Below are 14,626 nucleotides of genomic sequence, written 5' to 3'. Positions count from 1 at the left end.
TCTTTTTCTTTCTTTTTTTTTTTATTTAAATTGCATGTGAAATGCATACAATTAAAAAATGAATGAATGAACGAATGAATGAATAAATAAATAAATAAATAAATAAATAAAAGAACATTGTGACCCCTCATCCTGTGTGACCCGGCTGTCAATCTGTCCCGACAGGTCAGCTGACAAACTAGTCCCGTACGTCGCCCCTTCGCCGCTCTCGTCCCCTTCACCGTCACAGAGAACAATGCGCATGGCTCGGCGTCACAACAGAACGTGAGAGAAAGTAAGTTTTAGTTTTATTTAAGAAAGGGCCCTTTTAGCGTGGAACGTTTGTGGCGAGAAGACACGCGACGCAAAGACGCCCTCGACGTGTCTGCGCGTAATTTGTGGGACTGAGTTTGGTCACCTCACGTATTTACCTGCGTGGCTCCATCGGCCTTTCAACTTCTAAATCACAACAGGGGCGTCCGAGGGGCGCAGTTGCTGCCGGCGGTTCATTTTGAACAGGCCGGCAGCAAATTCTTAAAACATAATGGACCGTGGCCCACATTATATCACTTTGTTCTCCAGAAATAGACGTGGCTAATCTGCGGATTTAAAATGCGCCAGTGCAGACTTGGTTAATGAACGCCTCCCCAGCTGCTGCTGTCTTTCCAAAGGGTTAATATGAGACCAGATTTAATGCAGGATCAAAGCGTCGCTGTGTGTGCCCTCCTGAATCCAAAATGACTTGACAAACATTGTTAGAAGCCGCCAGAGTGCATTCCGTGTCATCTGCCGTGGAAATGAAATGTCCGGTCTCGATAGAGTGAACATTTGAACTGAAAACGAACCCAGTGGAGGAAACATGGTCGGGCGGTGAGAGGGCAGCCAGTGGAACCAAATACTAAGAGACAAGTAGAGAGTGAGTAAATTAAAAGGGAGGGGTGGAAGGACAGCGGGGGTAATACACACACGCAGAGAGAGGGAGGGAGAGAAATAATATAAGAGAGAAAGCGAGGGAGAAGTGTCTGGACTCTGTTAACAGTGAGAGAGAGAGAGGGAGAGGGAGCATTGGTGCCGCAGCGGGACCGACTGTCACACGGACTGTCAGCGGGGTCGTAGCCGGAGAGAGCAGCAGCCACTCGCCGATTTCCTATTGACAAACCGGGGGAGAAAGTGGCAGAGGAAGAAAGGGGGAGATTAAGAACTAACGCAGGGAATCGTTGTGTTTCCAGTGGCTGCTCTCCAGCCTCGAGCCCTCACCTCCACCGGACAGGATCTACTGCCCCTTCATCTTCATCACTCCTCTTCCTCATCATCACCACCACCACCACCACCACCCTCACCCCCATCATCATCACCGAGACCTCTACCCCCCTGTCCCCCATCACCATGCCGGGCTGGCGGCGGAACCTCACTTTCTGTCTGCAGCGGATGCACGAGGAAGGTAAGGAAGGCAAAACAAACGAACGTGCGCCTGTGTATGTGTGAATGCGTGCGTGCGTGCGTGCGCCCGCGCGCGTCTGTGCGCGCGGCGTGCAACGTGGGTTTCTTTTGCTTGTCAAAATGTGGTCTGAAATGCGAGCGGGGCTCGAGACACTTTGGGTCTTTGCGCTTTACGCCTCGCCTGTTTCAGAGTTTTCTGGTTCAATGGAAGTGTGTGTGTGGACGCGCGAGTGTGTGTGTGTGGGCGCGCGCGCCGGCGTTGTTTGCGCGTGCGTTCTGTGGGCTGATTGAGAAACACCTGCAGCTTTGGTAATTGCGTGTCTCTGTGTGTGTGTGTGCGCGCGCGCGCACATGGTCACGCTTGGTCATGTTGGAGGTGCGCGCTGTGCGCACATGTGTCACCGCGGGTTTGTTCCGCCGTTTCAGCTCTTTTCTGAGAGTCGACTCTTTTGCCACGGCTCCCAAAGCAGAGTCGGCTCTTTCGGCCGCCACACTCCTCTTTATTTAGTGTTGCTTATGGTCTAGTATTTTAAACCGACACAGTAAAGACACATAGTTTGTGAATTGATAAGCACATTTGCACTATTTTTTTTTTCTTTTTATGAGAAGCCTAATAGTAGCACGGAGCCGGCTCTCGCTGAGATGAGATTCGGCTCTTCTGATTCACTGCCAAGCATCGGAGCCACCTCTGGAGTACGAGTGGTGAAATATTCTATCATACACTAGTGTGCGTAATAAACTTGCAAGTCCTAGTACGTGTGCGGTCATGAACCTAAATCCTAACAAGTGAGTGGCCACATGGCGTGCCCGTCGAAACAAAGTTCTACCCCAATCCTGACAGGAGCAGGTATGAACGGGCAAAAGGAAATAAACAGTAGTGGGGAGCCGGCTCTTAATCGATGGGAATCAGCTCTTCTGATTCACTACCAAGCATCGGCTCTTGGGTCTGACTGCTTTGCGCATGACACATCACTGGTGTGCCAGGGTACTAATGCTGGCAGGTCAGGGTGCATATTTGTGTTTGTGTGTGTGTGTGTGAGAGAGAGAGCGAGAGAGAGGCTGCGTGTGTGTTGGTCCTGCAGCATGAACACAGGAGGAGGCAGACAGTGATGATGTTGGTCGGCCATAGAGTGCGCGTGCGTACGTGCGGCATAGTGTGCGTAATCCGAACGCGTGCAGATGTGAGAGTGGCCTATGTGTGGCATGTGACACTGAGACAAAATTGTGTTGACGGTGGCACGGTGCAGGGCTTTCTTTCTGCATCAGTACCTTGGGTTTCTCACTTGTTTCTGAATGTTAAGGTCGTGTGCAAACGGGGAGCTGGAGTTCTGCTCAAGGTTACCTTAAGACTTTTATGCATTTTGTCATTTTTAAAAGCTTTTAATGCGCCTGTTCAAAATCAGTCAAAGGTATCAACGTTTAACACACCCTGTTCTTTAACAGTTTAATTTTTCTTTGTCCTTCTTTTTTATTTGCATACGCTTTTTTATTTTTTTATTTTTTTTTTCGGGATTGAGTTAATTAATAAGAGTGAACTAATTAACGTCTTCCTGATGCAAGAAATAACTTGAGCGCGTGTAACAAGAATTGAAAGCCTGAATAAAATTCTATTAAAACAAAGTGGCTCATTCAGAAACCACAGCGGTGCTTTATTTCATTCGCAGATCTGCACATGGTGTAACAGGACCGTCCGATAGGTAACAGCGGCGTCCAAAGATGTGCTCGTGTTCTGGGCTGTCAAATTAATTTATTCCATCGCTGTTGCAGAAAGTGTGAATGTGCGTCATCTGTTCCAGCAGACCATGCACCCGCTAACCCCGCGCACATATTTACCTTGTCATTAAAAATCCTCCACTTTGTTTCCATATGTGTGAGTGTGAGAATGAGACGTAGTGGATGGCGAAGTGAGAATTGATCCGCAGGGTGGGTGCCAGAGAGTGATTGGGTGTGTGTGTTTGTGTTGGCTGTAAGGCTACATCTATGTGTGTGTGTGTGTGTGTGTTAAAAAAAAGGGGTTTCGCTCAAGATGAGTGTGATCGAGAGAGAGAGAACGACACAGAGCAAGAGTGATGCATTTGTGTGCGTGTGAAATGACAGAGAAAGGTGTGAGGCACGGGAAGAAATGGTACGAGAATGGTGTTTGCGCGTGGCGCGTACGTGTGTGAGCGCGAGATGTAGCTTTTGCATTAGTATGCTGGATGCGCGGTGACCCTGCTGTCCGGTGATAACTGCCTTATGGACCCATGAATGGCTTTCGGAGTCCTCATAGTGTTCCGGGCTTCCGTTTTTATAGGGGCAACCTAAGATGTGTGTGAACAAGACGAGTGCATCCTTGACTTTATTAAGTACCCTGTGGCTGCTCTTGAGCAAGGCACTGAAGCACCAGTGGAACAGGAGAGTACACACTCGTCCGAAGTTAGAACAGCACACAATGTTAATGTCATTAAAAACTGTGTATTATAAAACTCACAAAATATTACTATACAACACCAATATATCATCAAACCTCACAAAACAAAACCCCTGCTTGTAACCATGCATAGCCTGTTGCCACTACAACCTGACTTTAAGGGATACTCGATACTAGATTTGCAGTTTTAGCTTTGCTGGTATATAGTCCCCTGTCAATATCTGACATTTGTACTCAATTTGAATGTACAGGTCACAAGAATTAATTAGGAAAATTCTTGAGTTTGTTTATCACTTTTGCGAACGACTGGCTAAGTGGCAACACTGCATTACCGCGCCTATGCCAAGATAAAACTAACAGCTTTAGGACAATGCCTGGTCTGATTTAAAAATACTTTTTCTTACTTATCCAACTCTTGGTTTCTGACTAAGTTTCACTTAGGGTTGGCGTATCCCTTTAAGTTAAGCACTTGAATAGATGAATAAATGGATGGAAAACCAAAGTAAGAAACTGCTCCTGTCTTCAAATAGAACTCACGAGTTGGTTGTGTACACAAAATGATTGATGTCCCGGTGGTAATATTGGCCGTAAATCATAAGAACACCACTGCCAGGTAAATGTTGGCCACCAGAATTCACAGAGGCTAACATTTGTCCACCCCTAGCAAGCTAATGACTGAGTAAGCTAATGTAGAAAATGTAAAGGCATAAAGAAAGGATGAAGCCGTAGGGAACATATCAATATTACGTCAGACTAAAAGAAAGCTGTATAAGACAAAAGTACTTATTTCTATTCATTTTTGAAAATGTCATCAAACACGTCACAACTCAAGGACTTCAACTTGTGAGGCTGTGAATACCTACCATGCATGCTACCCCTGTGCTACACTTACACAAGTAATGCAAAGAGTTTATGCCAGTCCGTCAATGTAACCACACGTCACGGCAACGCAGCCAGCAAGAGCTGTGATTGGTCCACTTGGCAGTAGCATATTTCTGCCTCTCCATCGCCACAGTTTTTGAATTTGTTGTCTTGGATCAATAAAGACGAAACACACAGAGGAAATGTTAACTGGGAAGGTTTGGAGAAACAAACATTAACGTGACTAGCCTCGGTGAAATTTTGGCAAACCTGCAAAAGTGACACAGACGCAAACTAGCGCTGAGTATCTCGCGCCGGCGTTGGCTACGTGCTTAGGTTACGCTGTCAATGTCCCACAGTACGTAAATCAGCCTTAAGGCATCAAACAAGCTAAAGAGACAAAATTTCCACGTAACCTAACTTTACTGAGATTGGCGACAGTCAAGGTTTGGTTGTTATATCACCTGTTATTGCTGCTGCTGTTGTGGACAGAGACTCTTGATCAGTCAAAGGTCCCAGAGTTATTAAAGGTTGCCACTTTGTTACATCAATCGCCACATTCAATAATTGGTCGTCTAATACCATTTCGTACTGTTGGGCCGCAACTACAAAAAACACACACATCAGTTTGTAGTAAAACTCTTGAACACTGTCACAAAGAATATGACATCAGCAGCCAGTTATGTAACGAATCATGTTCTCCCCGAGACCCCTAAACCGGGGGCGCCCGAGGCTAAGGCATTCAGACATGAAAAGGCAAGCAGATACACTAGACAGAGGGAGGAGTTATACAAGTACTGATGTCAAGACGGGGAAAAAGAGCCGGCCACTGTGTTGCACCGTGTGTGTGTGGGTGTGTCAGAGTGGGAGTGCACAAGTTGTGTGCGGTTAAAAGGAAGTGACCGGTATGCAATGCATTTATAAGCAGCTTCGCCGGCATTCTTTAACAATAGTTTGATCACAACATCTCATTGCCCTGTTGAAGGACAGATTATGGATAAGCAAGGGAGTAACAGTGAAGGAGAGAGAGAGAGTGTGTGTGTGTGTGTGTGTGTGTTTGTTTGTGTGTGTGTGTGTGTGTGTGTGTGTGTGCGCCAGAGAGGGAGAATGTTTGCGCGTGCAATGCTCATCCATCACGCAGAGAATGGGAAGAAATTTAAGGTTACAAATAATAATGGCCTCCGTGATCAGCATTAAGGATGGAGGAATGAAAGGGAATGAGAGGGTCGAAACGGAAAACGAATGGAGAGGCAGAGAGAGAGAGAGAGAGGGAGAGGGGGACCTGACAAAGTCATAAGGAGGGAACCGATAAAAACGGAGGAGAGTGTGAAGGAGAAAGATAGAAAGCTGGTTTGTAGTCCTTATCGGCCGACGGAGGAGATCCCATTAATCAGGAGACTAGAAGATCAAATAATGTGCTGGTTAGCGGAGAGCGAAGCCCGAGACTGTACGGATGTGCGGGAGCGTAATAAACTGCGAGCGTGTGATTGAGCTCCAACCCCAAAAACCTCTTTTAATAAGGCTTAGTTGTGTTATCGCTGATGGATGGAGAGCGGAGGCAGGAGGCAGGAGGTGGGGAAAGGAGGAGAGGAGGTGGTCCTGGGAGCTCGGAGGAGGAGACGGGAGTGGATGAGGGAGAGGGAGAGGACTGATGTGAGTCAGAGCAGTGAAGGTGCTGCTTTCCACATTTAGTGTGTTTATTTATAGGCTTCAATGTAATTGTTAGTCTAACACTATAGGAGTGAGAGCTCGAACTGCAAAAGAACCGGCCTGTTCCGCATTTAATGAATCATTTTTACGATTTAATTAACCGTATTTAAATGATAACATGGTAACCACCTAACAGAGTGTTTATGCAACACCTGCTGGCTCCACAGTACTCGTAACTCTGGTTACTCTGAATTGCTCTGTTTCTTGGTGTCTGATGTAAAACTACACAGCAACGACATGTTGCAGGGACAAAGGTTGGTTGGTCCAATCGTGTCTCTCAGTGGACAAATTCAGAAAATTCACCGTATGCATGTAGAGCCCTAATTTGATGTGACTAGTTTCTACTCGGGGATGTCCTGTGATTCTTAAATCTCACTCCTATGTCTGTGTTTCATGTGGTGCATCCACACAGAATAGGCAAACCCTGTCTTTTACTCAAATTTACTATCCATAGTTATGTCTCTGCTGCTTTCCTCCTCACTCCGCTGCGTGTCACAGGGCCCGGCAGTGTTCAAATCGGACCGACCGTTGCCGATGAACACGTCGATGCTTTGATTTCATCCGTCTAAACGGGGGAATAGTTCAGCGATATCTCGACTTTGCACCCAAGCACCTGTACATACTGTGTGTTATAGCACATTCTTCATGATTCTTAGATGACTCAAAGTCTTGAAATGGTAAAAACGCACCCTCAACTCACAGAGATGCCGATCTGCCCTGGATTAGAATCATCACAGGACCTCTGTGTTAGGAGAAACAGGGTACATAGGTAATTTGTGGTGTAATTTTTACTTTACAAATTACGGACATAGGTGGGCTCTTCTGGCCTAAGGCTTAGAAGAAACAGCATATTTGAAGCATAGAGAAACTCAATTTAGGTGACTAGCAGGACACTAAAGCCTTTTACCTGCAGTAATTTGTAATAATTGCAGAGGTTGCGTCTTAATCCTGTGCAGATATGTCTGTATTTCTGTTAAGTAAAAATTACACTGCAAATTACCTACCCTAGTTCTCCTAACACAGAAGTCCCGCGATTAACTCAGAGCCTCTTTTGAGTTTTGTTTGATTCGCTGCTTTTTCTTTTTTCTTTTTTTTGGCTTTTGATTTGAGGATTATAAAGGTTGAGCCATGAGTCAAAGTGTGGACGGCTGTTAAGACGTCACTCACACATTCATACAGAGGAAAAAGCCGGAAAGCATCTGATGAACAACACTGCTGAAGACGATGACATGCATGAATGCACGTATGGCAGCGTGTATTTAAATGTATTTTATTTTATTTAAAGTATCCCCGTGTTCATCGCCTCAGTAAATGTGGGCCTGATTTAAACACTGACAGGCTGCGCGTAACTTCCCCCATAGGATCAATGCAGACTCATAAATCACATCACATGTTTTATTTTTCAAAGATTATTGATTATTTATTGTTAATCCGAATTTGCAAAGTAACTAAAGCTGTCAGAAAGTGTAGAGGCATAAAATGTAGGATATTACCTGTAACACGCAGTGGAGTGAAGCGGAAAGTGGCAGAGGCGTCAGATATAGTGGATGGAACGAGTAAATTTACGTAAAACACAGAGTTTGTTAAATCTGCGCCGCACAGTACAGACGTAGGGGTGGACAAAATTGTGCGCGAATAGGACTTTATGGCTTTTGCTGCATTATTACCGAACGATGGCGACGCGGCAGCGCGTAGGATTAAATGTTATCAACGCGGTAAGCCACACAAGATTGTTGTGCAGGAATTGTCATTGTGGAATGACCCTGGAATTCATTGTGTCTGATGATCTGCCGGGCTAATCTAATCTGGCGATGGGAAGCAGAGTAGCAGCGATGGTTTTTTATTGGTTAAAGGACTATCTGCTTGTACGTGGAAGCATTTATTTCCTCCATATTCTTGAAACATGCCCCCACAGCGATATTCAAATGGTGTGGTTCCAGAACCGAATCCGGTTACCTGTGTGTAGGCTTCGCGTAGATCCGTTGTGGCGGTGTGAGCCGTTAGCCGCGGCGAGCCGTGCTCTGACACGACGCGAGCGCTTGGAAATTTTCAGAGTCGAGAAACTGTTTCCTTGCCAGGGGATAAATGCAAATGACTAATGAAAATGTTAACGGCATTCAGGGGACTCGGTTTTCTCATCTGAATCTCTCGAGCAGGCAATTAATCTTTATCTTGATGAACAGAAAGTTAATCAACATCAATAACTGCTTAATCATTTTCTGTAAGTAATTTATCAAGCGGAAATGCCAGTGTCTTGTTGACATTTCTTACGTGTGAGTAATCGCTGCTTCCCTCAGTTTTCAGAAATGAATCCACTTAGGTTTGAACTATTCCTTGGACAAAAGCGAGCGGGCTCGGCAGCTGCAGGATATATGTCAGCGCTCCTCGGTGTCGGTGGCTGTTCACGACAGGAGCCCTTCATTGGTGGGAAGTTTGAGTTGCGTGACGCGCGTAGCGGCTTACGACCAGAATGTGAAGGTGGGCTAATGGTTTTAAAAGTCAGCCTTGAGCCCGTGGCCGTCTTTTCATCGCACTCAGCTGGTGTTTTGTTGATTTTGTTGATGAGCTCTTTTGCTTCTGAATTAATACGCGGAACAAAGTTGACTCTCCCAAGGTTGCGTTTGACCTCTCGCTCCTCGTCCGCGCGGCCGCTCGTTGTGTCGAAAGCGCGAGATGAATTCCCATTCAGGCCCCGCGAGTGCTGCGCTTCTACTCTCCCATTTAAACTCGGACTGAGCAGGGAACCCCGGGTTGGCAGATATAATCGCTCCCAATTAACTACTCCACCAGAAGTGTCAAACAAATCTCCTGTGTTTGCAGTTATCGTACCTCGGCATATGTCAGCCAATTCCGGGGGGGGGGAAAAAGATATCGGTGTCAATCTTCAGATATTCAAATGACACCTTTCGCGGTAAATGTCACCTGACTGGTCCGTGCAGCAGCCACTGACTGTCTGTCGATGGTCAGGTTCGTTCGATAAGACGGAATTGGCAACTCCTCTCTGGCTATGAAAAGCTCTCGGGGAGCACTTCGCATGCGGGTAAAGAAAGCTCGTTCGTATTCGGGGTTGTACCGGTCGGCTAGTCCTGCTCGTTGGCTTCACTGCTGCGCCTCATGTCAACTAGTCACTGATCACGTGACAGTAACAAGCAAACGGCAAACTATCAGCGCTTCGTCACGTGTGTGGCGGTGCTTCACTAAAGATGAAGCCCATGCCACAGTGACAGTGTCTGCACAGACGCGCAAAATATGCGAGTCATTCCTGAAATATGACAAAAGCGCTGCTGCGATGCACACTCACCTGAAAAGGCATCCGCTAACGCTAGCAGAGGAAGGATCCAAATTCTCTCAGCGGCTGTTAATTAACAACTTCACCTGCGGTAACAGAGTGAAGGAGGCTGCAAATCAACAGCTTGCTGGTGAGTTTCATTGTTAAACCCATCAGACCTTGAGCCTCAGCATGGAGAAGTCTTCAGAGGAATACCACGTATAAATACTACCGATGGCACTCTGAGTAGCAGCCTGTTTTTATATGGCTATACATATCTGAAGCACACAGTATGTCTGTTCTCAGCACATGTGTTCAGGTCAGAAATACAGAGTTCATTGTTGCAAAGCATTGATTTCTCCTGTGCATTTACTAGCGACATCATCAAGTCAGTCGGCGTCGACTTGACTTTCACCACATAGCAGTCGAGCAGCCTCTGGTCCATATGTACTTTCCTTTAAATAAACTGTCTGCAGGACATACAATCAGTGATGTTGCTTCAGTGGGTCAGGAGGGCTTCACAATTGGAATTTGAAACGCTGCAGCACAAACGCACACACGCGATTTTCGACGCTATTAGGACAGAAGGGCACTCGAATTTGAGAGAGCTCTGCGTTCTAGTGATACTCAGAAGGATGAGTTTTTATCTGGAGGATCTGTCAGTGATGGAAGACGCTCAAGCCGCAGAGAGTAGACGGAGGGTATTTCGGAGGCGTTTTGTTCGTGCGACGGCTTATTGTCATTCTTCAGGACACTCGCACAAAGGAGAAATGTCATTTACTCTCATGCCAAGGTGCAGATGCCGTAAGCGTAGAAGTTTTGCGTCTTTTGCCCGTGCTTTTCCTGACCGTCGACGTGGGGACGGCTTTTGCGAACGCGCAATTAGTCTGTGACAAAGACGGTGCCGTTTAAAGGAAGGGTAAAAAGGGCAGCCGCTAAGTGTAAAAGCTAAAATGTGTTATTAATGGGCTCAATACTGACTAAATTCTCCTTTCAGTGCCAGGGACAAACAGCTCCATCAATCATACTAATTGTCAAATAGGTTGTTTATCGGCGCCCTCTAAAACGATCAGAGTGACTTTTTGTGATCAGTCACTTCTAAGGTTGAGGACTGATTCCACTTTTACAACTGAACCTATTCAACTTGGCGAACCGTTGCGATCAGTGCGGCGAAAAGCCGTCTCTCTCGTGAAAGTGAGATGTTTCGGCGCCACTGCGCTGCTCTTTCCTTTCATGATCAGAGAAGAGAAGACAGGACCGTTTTCAGCTGGACACAAACACACAATCTTGGTAGAGGCGGTTATTCCAGCTATCCGAGGTAGTTGGTGGTTCTGTCCCTGAAGCGTCCCTTGGCAAAGCGCTGGAAGCCCGGTGACTCCTGATGGTCGGCGGAGGCTTGCATCGCAGCACAGACGGAGAAACGTTTTATTTGTGTAATGAATTTTTGTATTGCATAGTCTTTGGGGCTTGCAAAAGACAGATAAAGAAGAAATAAAGAATAGTCCGAACCAGCACGGAAGAGGCTGAGCAGTCCTACCCTAACATGTCCTGGTACTGGCTCCCACCTCCAAGAACTTTAGGTTCTTCAGTTACCGCAAAGCGACTCGATCGCTCATGGAACTGACGGATGGGTATGACGTTTTGCACTTTTCTGCAGACGTCCGACGTTTCTCTCTGATGTGCTGTAGAGGAAGCAGATCGCTTCTCCGTGCCATTGGAAAGGCCATCGATTGTGAACCATGAACACATTTAGATTACAATGTAATTGAAGCACTTGTATGTATACAATTGGTGCGAGCGCAGTGTTAACACCTGAAGTGCGCGGCAGTGCTGACGTCCTTCACTACTTTGCGCTGTAGCTACAAAATTCCCGTGTTATGAGATTTAAAGGTTGGAAAACAAATGACAAACAGAAGACGGTGATGGGGGGATGGTTCAGTGTCAAGTGTGTTGTGTATTTCGAGGGGCCTAATTTGTAGTCAATGTATCTGTAAACTGTAATGTTGTCAATGGGTTTCTGTCGACCCGGAAAGAAAAGCCATTACCTTGGCATTCTGTGACGTCCTCACTAAAATAGCAGTGGCAACCTGTGTGTGTGCGTGTGTGTGTGTGTGTGTGTTGCGTGTGCGTGTGCGTGTGTGTTGCGTGTAGAAGGCATGTAGCCGTAGGTTAGCAGTGGGCGAGAGCGGTAACGCTGCTTCAGTCATAATAGGATCTGACGATGACTCATGCACAGCAAAAACAACAAACGCTCTTCTCTTCCCTCCTCTCATCTCCTCTTCACCGTCTCATTTCAGCCTCTCTTTTTTTTTCTCCTTTCTTTTCCCAGTATCCCTAGATTTAATTCTTGTGCTCTTTCTCGTATCATCTTTCCTCCTCCTCGTCTTAGTTTTTTCATTTTTTTCCCCCATCTAATCACGCACCGCCGCCCTTTTGCATCCTGTATGCTAACTTTTCTTCCCTTTCTCTTCTCATCTTCCTCACGTCTTCTCTCATCTTCCCACATATTTGCAGCTCTCCCCTCCCGTGGCAGCTCGTTTTTCCTTCCTCTCCGCTCCTTGTTTGTATACCTTTCTTTTAATCCCAGTTTTCAGTTGTGTTCTTCTCTTTTCGCTTACCGTTTTGCCTTTTCTTTTCTGTCCCTTTCCTGTTCTTGCCCCATTTCATTTCACGTCCACTTTGTCATTTTCTCTCTATTCTGCAGCCTCCGACCGAATAATAGTTCTCCTCCCCAAACAGACTGTGGTTAACAAAGGTGGAGATATTGATACAAACCTTATTTGCGATAAGGTTTGTGTTTAAGACGGTCTCTGTGTTCACTTATTCACCCACCTGTGCTTCGATGCTGCACTAGACACATCATAAAACTACACATAGGTTTTCGCCTGGAAAAACTGGAAAAATTCAAATTGCTTACATCTGTACAACTAAAGCAGTCCTATACACTTTTGTTGTTTTTGTTTATCACAGGCTGTAATATTATCTGCTCATTGTCAGTCTAGCTGACGTAGCTTTTATTGGTTATTTTACTTCTTCGACTGGGACTTGAATTACTGACAAATATTGAATTACAGCTCTTTAAGGGAGCCGGATCTTATGGCTTAATGCCTTGAAAAGCACAGCTTATCTTTCCTTTTCTGTTTATTGGTGCAAACTGTGGACCATTTTCTTTCATTTCACTTTGCTCTTAGTTGGCTGTCTACTAACAGTCCATACGTGACACGTTTACAGAACATCGGCTTATCTCTTTGAACTGCGCGGAGCACCTTGGTGACACGTTGCGCCATCCGCAAGAAAATCACTGCAGCTGAGTAAAGCTTAGTTTCTACCAAAGATACTGTTGTTGAACAAATCAGAAATGTGTCTGTTGAGTGAAGGTGTAGGTCGGCCTTGGTGTCTTCCATTCTCACCGAACGCAACACCGCATCGGTTCAGTCACATTTTAAGTGGCTCCGACACCAACGATTACTACTCCTTCCTCTGGCATCGTCAGGGATGGTTGCACAACGTCGAGTCAATGACCTGTTTAAACATGTCTGAATTTTGATGCTGCTCAGAGATGCTAACAAATGGTTCAAACTGGTTTTAGAGTAGTGTGGGACGCAGTGACCTACCAACGTAGCCAATATCGGCGCTGTGTCTTTTTTGCCAGTTGGGTTCAATCTTGTTTCTACTTCACCTTCCACTTCCTGCTTCGGTGACCGAAATTTCGCCGAACTCCAGTCAAAGAAATGTCTGTATCTCCAGACCTCCTCTGTTAATGTTACTGATTCTTTATTGACCCAAAACAATCAATTCAAAAATTGTGGTGGTGGAGCAGCAGCCTAAAATACTAAATGGGAGCAAACACCCTACTACCAAACGCGTAGTTACATTTCTAGGGAGACTGCGTAGGTGTTCGCTTTATCGACGTAGCCTCTGCGTCAACTTAACAGAGTTATAAATCACCTATAACAGGAGGCCCTTCTTGCAGTCTGACAGTGCCTGTTAGCATAATTTAGAATCTTTTTTCCACCATGCAGAACTACACGTTCCTGCTCGGTTGATGTAACAGTAGTACTGAACTCCTGCCTCATTCTTGATTAAAGTCTGGTGTGCTTGCTCAGCACTGATTGCTTTCTGAGGCTCTCCTCCGAGTGGCCGAGGCGCCCACAACAAAACTTCTCGCGGAAAGAGCGAGTACCATTTTGTTGATTTGTTTCATGAACCTTGGGCCCTTTTCAACCTCGCAAACACGTCGGCGTCAACAAGTTTTTCTCGTCTTTACTGCCCCACGAGTCCTTTCTTTTGCCAAACTGAGATTAGCCGTGTCCCCACGGACGAGAGATTTATGTGCCTCAGAATGAAATTCTCGTCACTGTTATGACCCAGACGGCACTTTTTTTTTTTTTTTTTTTAAACTGGTGGAAAGCGTTATTTCGCAAAGAAGGGACCAAGGGACGCGGTTTTCATCACGGCCCGTTTCTTGATGGCGCAGACTGAAGCTTGTGAAGGTTTCTCCTTCGCGATATCTCGAGGGTCATCTGCTTATCAGTCTCACAATGTCATCTTTAATCCCCGGCTTTCATCTGAGCTGTTCCCGTGTCCTCTTTTTTTTTTTCTCTCTGTCTCGTCTTTTCCCCTCATCTTGTGCTTTTTACCTCTTTTCACATCAACAGCGCTTCAGTGCGGCTCACTTATTGAATATGTTTTGGATGGTAATAGAGTTGAGAGTGATCGAAAGCGCAAAGAGCGGTGATATCCAACAGAGGTTCCTGAAACGAAGACTCAAATCCACAACACCTCATAACTACACCTAATCAATCTTTCTCTTCTTTTCGTCATTGTTGCTCCCTTTTTCTTGCCTTACTTTTTTGGTAATATAGCAAACCTTCACATGGTCACACACAACTCCCCCTGAATACGGCAAACATCCAGCGCCCTTCGTCCTCACCTCCGTCATTTTCTTTTCTCTTTAC

The 14,626-nt window shown here is 45.9% G+C and overlaps 1 protein-coding gene across 2 annotated transcripts in view; it reads left to right on the top strand.

Moving 5' to 3' along the window:
* The first annotated feature begins 203 nt into the window (after positions 1-203).
* The window catches only part of grip2b (glutamate receptor interacting protein 2b), a 240,363-nt gene continuing 225,940 nt past the window's right edge, over positions 204-14,626 (top strand). The window contains exons 1-2 of one of the 2 annotated variants that reach the window (XM_047582875.1): positions 204-274; positions 1,209-1,420. In XM_047582875.1, coding sequence (XP_047438831.1) covers positions 1,366-1,420 — 55 coding nt within the window. In that variant the 5' untranslated portion in view covers positions 204-274; positions 1,209-1,365. Of the gene's footprint in view, positions 1,421-14,626 lie in introns of both variants that reach the window. The other variant, XM_047582877.1, reaches the window with a different exon arrangement.

This window comes from Mugil cephalus, chromosome 4, assembly GCF_022458985.1.
Source record: "Mugil cephalus isolate CIBA_MC_2020 chromosome 4, CIBA_Mcephalus_1.1, whole genome shotgun sequence".
Lineage (NCBI taxonomy): Eukaryota > Metazoa > Chordata > Actinopteri > Mugiliformes > Mugilidae > Mugil > Mugil cephalus.
The sequence above is the reverse complement of the archived record's forward strand: the minus strand, read 5'-3'. Positions and strand labels throughout refer to the sequence as shown.